This window comes from Desmodus rotundus, chromosome 5 (assembly GCF_022682495.2).
Source record: "Desmodus rotundus isolate HL8 chromosome 5, HLdesRot8A.1, whole genome shotgun sequence".
Lineage (NCBI taxonomy): Eukaryota > Metazoa > Chordata > Mammalia > Chiroptera > Phyllostomidae > Desmodus > Desmodus rotundus.
Genome location: NC_071391.1, coordinates 123,020,691 through 123,030,248, shown reverse-complemented (window position 1 = coordinate 123,030,248; position 9,558 = coordinate 123,020,691). Strand labels below are relative to the sequence as shown.

At 40.9% G+C, this 9,558-nt stretch overlaps 1 protein-coding gene across 2 annotated transcripts in view; it reads right to left on the bottom strand.

Moving 5' to 3' along the window:
* Positions 1-1,881: 1,881 nt before the first annotated feature.
* DYNC2LI1 (dynein cytoplasmic 2 light intermediate chain 1) overlaps positions 1,882-9,558 on the bottom strand; it is a 34,473-nt gene continuing 26,796 nt past the window's right edge. Inside the window, exons 13-14 of one of the 2 annotated variants that reach the window (XM_045189481.2) lie at positions 3,530-3,638; positions 1,882-3,226 (exon numbers count right to left, since the gene is read on the bottom strand). In XM_045189481.2, coding sequence (XP_045045416.1) covers positions 3,576-3,638 — 63 coding nt within the window. In that variant the 3' untranslated portion in view covers positions 1,882-3,226; positions 3,530-3,575. Of the gene's footprint in view, positions 3,227-3,273; positions 3,639-9,558 lie in introns of those variants that run through there. The other variant, XM_024552876.3, reaches the window with a different exon arrangement.

Below are 9,558 nucleotides of genomic sequence, written 5' to 3'. Positions count from 1 at the left end.
TGAAGCACAGTGTTGTGAAAACAGAACTTCAGCTCCTGGAAGTGCATGACTCTGTGAACGTCTGAAATCAGAATGCAGGTGTTTCTTTCTTGACAGCACATTTGAGGGGTTTTAAACCATTAAGACTCCTTTTATGCCCTTGGATCCATGCAGGCCTTGAATGCTATTCCCAGTTGCAGGGACGTGCAGTATTTGGAAATGGTGACTAAGCCAGTCCAAAAATGTAGATAACAGTAATTCACAAGGTTATGGAGACTATAATATGTTTTCTTTGCTTTAGACAGGAAAATAGGTTGATGAAAAAAATTATGCTGACGTTTGACAAAGGATTCAGTGAAAAGAAAACATTTGAATAGTTACAGCCTGTAAGTAATAGAAAAGGGAGCTGTGTGTGTGATTAAAGCAAAGCATTGTGCAGAACTGGGTGAGAATGCTTTCGTTCCCATCTAAACACCCTTAATTCTGTGCGCGTGTCCACGTGAGGGTCCCGATACCCGATCACATCGAGGGGAGGGTGAACAGATGTGGGACGGTGAAGTCCGCTGGCCAGAGCGCTCAGTGATTTGGGGGAGAGCTAAAATGAAAGGCCGCGCGAACGGGCTGCACTGGGAACACAGCGCGCCGGGCAAACCTCTGGGCTTGCTGTTAAAGATTAGTTGACTATTCTTCACTTTCCACTTAGTTCACTGATACAATTAAAAGTGAGTGTTAGTAGATAAATGGAATGTACTGAGAAATGACATCTTTGAGGTTGGATTGCGGCTGTTGCTTAAAGCCCAAATAAAAAGGGGCTCAGCTGACACATCTACACTCAGAAGAACAGGGTTACACACTAGGAGTTCATGTTCTTGAATTGTAAAGGGAAAGAAAGCTGGTAAGTACAAACACCTATATTATATATTTTTAGGGGTCAAATGTTGTATATAGATTGTATATAAATGGTTTACGTACTAAATGACTGATTATCTTTTTGATTGATCTTAAAGTAATTCATATATATAAAGCTGTCTCAATGTAACCATGGTAACTCTGAGTGAGAATATCTTAGAGAGTACAAGAACTTTGTTCAGTTACTATGACCTAACTTTACAAGAATGATAAATTATAGCATTTGAAATGTCTCACATTATAGTATGAAGGATCATTTCATTGTAAAATTCTATTTCTTAGAACAGTATTTAAGGATCTGGAGACATTGGTAAATTACCAGAATAGTATTGTCAATTTTTATAAAAGGTCTTTGACACTGATGATTACGGTATAATAGTTACATAATGCCGTACAGATTATATATGTCACATCAGTTATAGACAATTCTGGAGATGATAATCTATTAAAGTAGTTCAAAGAGAGTCCCACAGGAACCTCTTTTGAAATCACTGATTTCAACTTACTAAAGATATGGGTGTACAATGTAAGTGGAAACATTTTCTACTATTCATATGCAGATGAATTTCATTCTAGCTCAGGAACATTTGGAAAATTGACATAGCACGTGACTGCAAGCTATTAAATGTTAGTGATACCATCTTAGAGAAACACAATGACTTTCAATATGTGACAGTTTGTGTCTTAAGTCAAAAATGGACAGTGATGTTTAAGAAAATCAAATTATATCATACAAATTCTATTATTATTGTGAAATAGGCTGTTTCTTCCCACCAAGTCAACAATGTTTCTGAGATAACATTCCCTGTTAGTTATTTAAAAATTATTTTATTGTTGTTCAAGTACAGTTGTCTGCATTTATCCCTCACCACTCCCTCCCACCCCAGCCATCCCTCCCTCCCTCCCCTGCTTCCACCCCCCCCCCCCACCTTGGTTTTGTCTATGTGTCCTTTACAGTAGTTCCTGAAAACACTTCTCCCCCTCCCCCCTGCCCTCTGGTCACTGTCAGATTATTCTCAATTTTAATGTCTCTGGTTATATTTTGCTTGCTTGTTTGTTTTGTTGATTAGGTTGCACTTATAGGTGAGATCATATGGTATTTGTCCCTTACCTCCTGGCTTATTTCACTTAGCATAATGCTCTCCAGATCCATTCATGCTGTTGCAAAGGGTAGGAGCTCCTTCTTTCTCTCTGCTGCATAGTATTCCATCATGTAAATGTACCATAGTTTTTTGATCCACTCATTTACTGATGGGCACTTAGGTTGCGTCCAGCACTTGGCTATCATAAATTGTGCTGCTATGAACTTTGGGGTGCATGGGTTCTTTTGGATTGTGTTTCAGGGTTCTTAGGGTATAATCCCAGCAGTGGAATTGCCAGGTCAAAAGGCAGTTTCATTTTTAGTTTTTTGAGGAAATTCCATACTGTTTTCCACAGTGGCTGCACCAGTCTGCATTCCCACCAACACATTCACTGTTAATTTAAAGGGAGCCCTTTCTCCACAGCACTCGGGCATGCTGCCTGTCAGCTCCTTAAACTGAGGCTCCTTGGACACGAGCTGACAACCCTGTTCTCAGCAGGGCCAGAACCACATGGACTGAAGCTGGTCCAGGAAGTCTTATTTCATGGCAATGATCGGGTAGCTGGCTATTCACTCACATACCACTCATCCATCCTGGTGTTCTTGGGGTTAGGAGGTGTGCTTCTTTCAAGCTGGGTGCATGACATGTTAGAGGCAACGTATTTTACAGTAGGAATGGAAGAACACAGAGTAAATAACTTTCCTGGTTAATAATAGCAATTATACTTACTCCAAATTGAACTTGGATAGCAGGTACACAAACCTACGAGATTGAGAAGGCATCTTAAAAGCTATTCCACCTTGGAAATAATCTTGGTTATTACCAACTCATGGAGTTTTAGTCTGCTTATTGACAGAGTATCTCCTTAAAACTGCCTGTTCTTCCAAAAGTTATACTCAAAAACTGTCACAATCATCAGAATCCCCAGCAGGGACGCAGAGCTTGAGTCTGGCGCCTTAGACCACTCGGCCATCCTGACACCCTCACAATCATCAGACGTGCTGATTTCATGCAGTTTCTGGAGCCCCACCCCAGACTCACTGAGTCTGGATTTCTGTGTGCGGGGCCTCGGGAATGTGTGTTTCCTCCAGGTGCTTTTAGTGCCTCGCCACTCAGGAAATTAGGGTGCTGTGAACATGGCCCCAGTTCCAGGTTCCTGCCAGCCACCGCGGAGAACTCCTCCGAGAAGGAGTGTGTCTACCGCGAGCGCTTTCCCTCATTCGTACCTGCTGCTAGATGCCTGTGCTTTCGTGTTCCTGAAAACACAGAGCAGAAGCTTATAACTGCTGAGCCAAGTATAGAGAGCTTAACCGTGCTGGACGTAGGGGGCAGAAGACTCTTTTTATTTAAAAAAAATATATTACACATAGTTATACAACTTTTTCCTTTTGAAAGCACTTGTAAATATCCTGGGGGTGGTACTAATACAAGAAACTCACTTTAACAAATTATACATCTTAACTTTCTTCACTTATTACCACAACAGTTAGTTTATGAATTGGCTATTTTCAATATTATTTACTAATAACAAATAGCTAATATTAATAAAATAATCTTACTTGTATTTAGGGAAGAAGAAATAAGTAAACTATTGTTGAATGAGGTTTAAGAATCCAGCTCAATTTGTTTCCAAGACTTGGAAGAACTTCTTTTGTATTGTTCCAGTTCCTAAAACAAAAATATGTATCATAGTACTTTAAAAAAATCAATTTTAAAAGTTAAACTAGGCATCTCAAACCTCCCTTGGCAGTTTTAGATATAACAGTATATCTTTTACAGCATTCTCAGAATTTCTTGACAATTATTTGTAAATGATTATACTTAGTATTTATTTTCTAGAATGTAGAGTCTTTGGAGTTTCTGGGTAGCTTAGAGATAAATTTAATGAAGTTTCAGACAAAATTATATAGTATATAGTACATACAAATTGTCTTCAACTAATAAAGTATTTGCCATACTTTTAAGTATTGAAAACTGACCTTATTTTTAAATTGTTTTGCTGTTCAACTCTTGTCAAATCCCACTTGAAGTTAGCGAAGACACTGCACTGTGTATATCGACACACAATTGGGAGCAATTTAGATGACCTCCCAGTAAAGACTGGTTAAATACATCAGTCCGCATTCATTCGTGGCTTCACATCCAGCCAGCAAAAATAATGGCGGTCATATGTATGTGAAAAAAGCAAATAGCTGGAGACAGGGCAGGACACTTCCGTTTCCCATTATATATGACAAGGTCTGTCCAGACCCTGTTAACATAATGAAAACAGTTGGGTACGACATCAGTGTAACCTGGCAGCCAAGGAGAGTGGACTGGAACATGCATGTGTGAACAATGATTTCATTGTACTAGTCAGTGGGGGTGGTAGATGCTGTTGAGTGAGCATGTGTACTGTGTGGCTGTTGCATTCAAAATGACTGCGCGAGTAGAGCAAAGAATCTGCATCAAATTATGCATTAAGCTTGAACATTCTTCTGTGCAAACTATTCAGATGATTCAGAAGTCTGCAGCTATGGGCAACTGGTGATTAGCAGCTTCATCACAAAAACATGCCTGCTAATTCATCCTGTCTCGTTCAGAGTTTTTTGGTGAAACATCAAATCATCCAGGTGACCCAGCCCCCCTACAGCCCAGATTTGGCACTCTGCAACTTCTGGCTTTTCCCCAAACTAAAATCACTTTTGAAAGGGAAGAGATTTCAGACTGTTGACGAGATTCAGGAAAATATGACCAGGCAGCTGAATGGTGACTGGGAGAACTGTGTGAGGTCCCAAGGTGCCTACTTTGAAGGGGACTGAGGCATCATTGCCCTATGTACAATGTTTCTTGTACCTTGTATCTTCTTCAATAAATGTCTCTATTTTTCATATTACATGGCTGGATACGTTCTGGACAGTCCTTGGATACTTTATATCTTTTGAACATTTTCACAATGAGCATATGTTACTTTTTAAAATTTTTTACTTTTCAATTACAGTCTACATTCAATATCACTTTGTTTTAGTTTCAGGTGTACCACATGGCGGTTAGACAATCATACCCTTTACAAAGTGATTCTCCCAATATTTCCGGTACCCACCTGGCACTGTACATAGTTATTACAATATTATTGCTTATATCCCCTATGCTGTACATTACATCCCTGAGACGATTTTATAACTATAACTATTACAATTCATAAAATAGAGATAAATTTTAGTGGGAGTGGAAATCTTGCATGACGCCACCGACATGCGAAAGGGACCATCTAAGGGACCGCCTCCTCCCAGCCTCTTATGTGTTGTTCAGTGTCCGAACTGTACCAAGTAAAATGTTATTCCAGATAATCCCAAAGTGGTCGCCTGCACGACAAGGCAGTCACTGCCCTTTGGCTAACATAATTGAAGTTCATAGTTGCTATGAAAAGAAAATTCTAATCTCATTTTCAGAAAAATCGCAGCCTGCCTCATTCATACCTATACTCTAAGTCATTAAAATTTAAATGTTAAAAGTTTCAAAACTGTACATAGACTTTGGAAGAATTTTTATACTAGTAACTCCAGTGAGGTCTGTATAGCATGGTTTATTTTTTCTAATGAAGTTAATTCAGTTCACCAGTTATCTACCACTTATGGTTTCAAAGATTAGTAAGTCATAAAATAAGGCCCAATAATAATTTTCACCAGTGATAAAGATGAGGGCATCGCCCTGGCTGGTGCGGCTCAGTAGATTGAGCACCAGCCTGCGAACCAAAGGGTCACTGGTTGGATTCCCAGATCAGGGCACATGCCTGGGTTGTAGGCCAGGTCCCTAGGTTGGGGGTGCACAAGAGGCAACCACACATTGATGTTTCTCCCCCTTTCTGTCTCCCTCCCTTCCCCTCTCTAAAAATAAATACATAAAACCTTAAGAAAAAAAAAATGAGGGCATTGCTTTGGGATTCTTTGCTAGTAGTACGTCCCTTCCTCAGACAGCAAACTTAGAAGAAGGGGGCTGGTCACGCAGGCCATGCTGGAGGAGGGTAAAGAATAACTAACTAGCATGACACAGAACTCACCGTGTCCACTAGATTCCTCAGTACTGCTATCACAGGAACTCAAAATAATGAGAATGGTTTAAAGGACTAGCAAGTAAGAGGGGTTTCTTTATGCTGCATTTCTTTACAGCTGCTTTAGAGAGCCATTTGAGAAGTGAAAGCAAAACCAAGAATGGTTCCCTGCCTCTTAAAAATCTCTAAAGTTTTCAAATATAAATGGATCACAGTATTATAATGCTTAAACAGCATCTTTAGTAAAGGATAGTAAGAACATTTTTCTCTAAACACGTAAATCTGTGTGTGTGTTTAAATTATAAGCCTACAGATTATAAGCAAGTTGATTTTTAAAAACAGGGATTCGACACTGGGGGGACAGCTCTGTAAAGTCCGTAACTGTCTAACTATGCTATACATCTAAAACTAATACAGAATAATATTGAATGTAAATAATTTTAGGAAACAAAAATTCAAAATAGATATGTGTGGATTTGGCCAAGAAGACCTTAAAAATAATTGTTTACCCAAACTTTTTCTTTTCTTTGACAATAAAAATAGAAAAGAGGTAGAAGAGGTCAGCAAGTACTTTTTTTTTTAAGCAAATACTTTCTATACTCACAGTCCCTTAAAATCAGGAATGCTTTAAAATTAGAGGGCTGCCCTGGCTGGTGTGGCTCAGTGGATTGAAAGCCAGCCCCTGTGAACCAAAATGTCACCGGTTCAATTTCCAGTCAAGGCACATTGGGTTGCAGGTTTGGATCCCATTAGGGGCACAGTCAAGAGGCAACCAATCAATGTTTCTCTCCTCCTCTTTCTACCTCCCTTACCCTCTCTCTACAAATAAATGATATTTAAAAGAAAACTAGAGGGCTACAATAGATAATAAATACTGAAGAAGTATTTTCTGGTGACCCTGTGAAGTCTGGCAAAAGAGAGAACTTTGCTAGGTAAATACGGCTCGCCTCCTCACACAACCACATCAAAATTACAACTAAGATATAGAACAACCAACACTCAGAACCACCAGAAATCGAGTTGAGTGGAAGTCTAACAACTACAGAATTAAAGAAACCACATCCATGCAGACTGGTAGGAGGGGTGGAGACATGGAACAGGCTGGTCCACATCCAACATGTGGTGGATAAAAATTCAGGAGGGGTATCTCAGGACTGAGGAGTCCCAGCCACACACCAAGCCCCCAGATCAGGATCCCAGGGCCAGGAAGACAAGTCCCATAACTTCTGGCTGCAAAAACCAGCAGGGATTGAGTCGGTGGAAGAAACCACTGGAGTCCCAAGCAGTTCCCCTTAAAGAACCCACACGGACTTACTCAGACTCACTCCCTCTGAGCTCCAGCACCATGCCAGCAGCTTGAAAGGCACCACTGGCGTGAAAGGAACCGAAGTGTGTGGCATTAAGGCAGGAGCTGGGGGACAGCTTTCTCCCAGACAGAAAGGCAGGCAGAGGCCCTTGTCCTTTTTCTGAGCCCTCTTCCCAGAGAGCCACAGAGCTGGCAGGTGGATGCCATATCTGAGAGACACCATCAACACTCTTTGCCACACCCCGGAGATCCTCTGAGACTCTGTCTCATCCAACTTATGAAACCACCTGAACTGTTAACAGTGACTTTTCCATATGAATGGCTGGTCTTGGCTCATGCTTCACAACTTCCTAAATCCTATCAAACTAGCAAAGCCAGCTTCATTAAGCCTTCAGCCCCCTGTACCTTTTGCTGAGTGGCCCCAGACCTGGCACTGGCAGTAGCCACCCTAGATTCACAGCTTGGCTTTGCCTGGGAATCTCCAAGCCCAGCACAAGTAACAGCCATCTCAGGTTGCTTTATATATAGCACATGCATGGTAGCCCTGGGGAGACACAGATGGGGGCTGATTTTGGCCTGCACTCCCTGGGAAACCCCAGAACCTGTGCACCCAGTGGCCAGCTACAGACCATGTCAGAGCACCACCACCTTGCCCTGTACAGCTGGTCCTCCACAGATGGTGGAGGTTGGTGGTCAGTGGTCACAGCCAGTCTTTGCAGCTCACTGCCCTGGGTAAGTCCCTCCCATTGACCTGCCAAGAGCAGCCAAGGCTCAACCATAAGAGGAGGGTGTACTCTGCCCACACAAAGGGTGCACCTCGAGTACCCACCTTGGATGTTGGGGGATCCTGTGCCATGGAACCGTAAAGAACATCTACTACAATAGGCCATGCTACCAAGAGAGGGAGTCACAGCAGCTCTATCTAATACACAGAAACAAACACAGGGAGGCTGCCAAAACAAGGACACAAAGAAACACGGCTCAAATGAAAGAACAGATCAAAACTCCAGAAAAAGACTAAACAAAATGAAGATAAGCAATCTATCAGATGCAGAGTTCAAAACACTGGTTAGAAGGATGCTGAGGGAACTTAGGGAGGACATTAACAGCATAAAAAAGACCCAGTCAGAAACAAAGGATACATTAATTGAAATAAAGAATAATTTATAGGGAATCAACAGTAGAGTGGATGAAGGTGAGAATCAAATCAATGATTTGGAACATAAGGAAGCAAAAAACAACCAATCAGAACAACAAGAAGAAAGAAGAATCCAAAAAAACTAGGATAGGGTAAGCAGTCTCTGGGACAACTTTAAGCTTTTCAACACTCACATCATAGAGGTGCCAGAAGGAGAAGCAAAAGAACAAGAAATTGGAAATCTATTTGAAAAAAAAAAAAAAAAAGAAAGAAAACTTCCCTAATTTGGTGAAGGAAATAGACATGCAAACCCAGGAATCACAGAGAGTCCCAAACAAGATGGATGCAAAGAGGCCCACTCCAAGACACATCCTAATTAAAATGCCAAAGTTTAAAAATAAAGAGAGAATCTTAAAAGCAGCAAGAGAAAAGCAGTTAGTTACCTATAGGGTAGTTGCCATAAGACTGCCAGATGATTTCTCGAAGGAAACTTTGCTGGCTAGAAGGGGTTGGCAAGAAATGTTCAAGTAATGAACCCAGCAAAGATATCATCTAGGATCGAAGGGCAGATAAAGAGCTTCCCAGACAAGAAAACACTAAAGGGGTTCATCATCACCAAACCATTATTGTATGACATTAAAAGGACTTATTTAAGAAAAAGTAGATCAAAACTATGAACAATACAATGGCAAGAAATACATATCTATCAACAACTGAACCTAAAAAACAAAGTAAGCAAACAAGATCAGAGACAGAATCATGGATACAGAGAGCATTTCAGTGGTTGCCAGATGGGAGGAGAGTGTGGGAGAATGGGTGACAAAGTAAGAGGCTTAAGAAATACAAGTAGGTAGTTACAGAACAGCCATGGGGCCGTAAAGTACTGTATAGGAAATGGAGCAGCCAATGAGTTTATATGCATGAGCCATGGACATGAACAATGGTGGGGGGATGGCCTGAGGGAGTGGGGTGCTGGATGGAAGGGGGCCAAGGGGGAAAAATCAGAACTGTAATAGCATAATTAATAAAATATAATTAAAAAACAATGAACTTTGAGTAATTGGAGAAAAGAGTTCATTAGTAAATATACATAATCTACAGGAAAGGTGCAAGG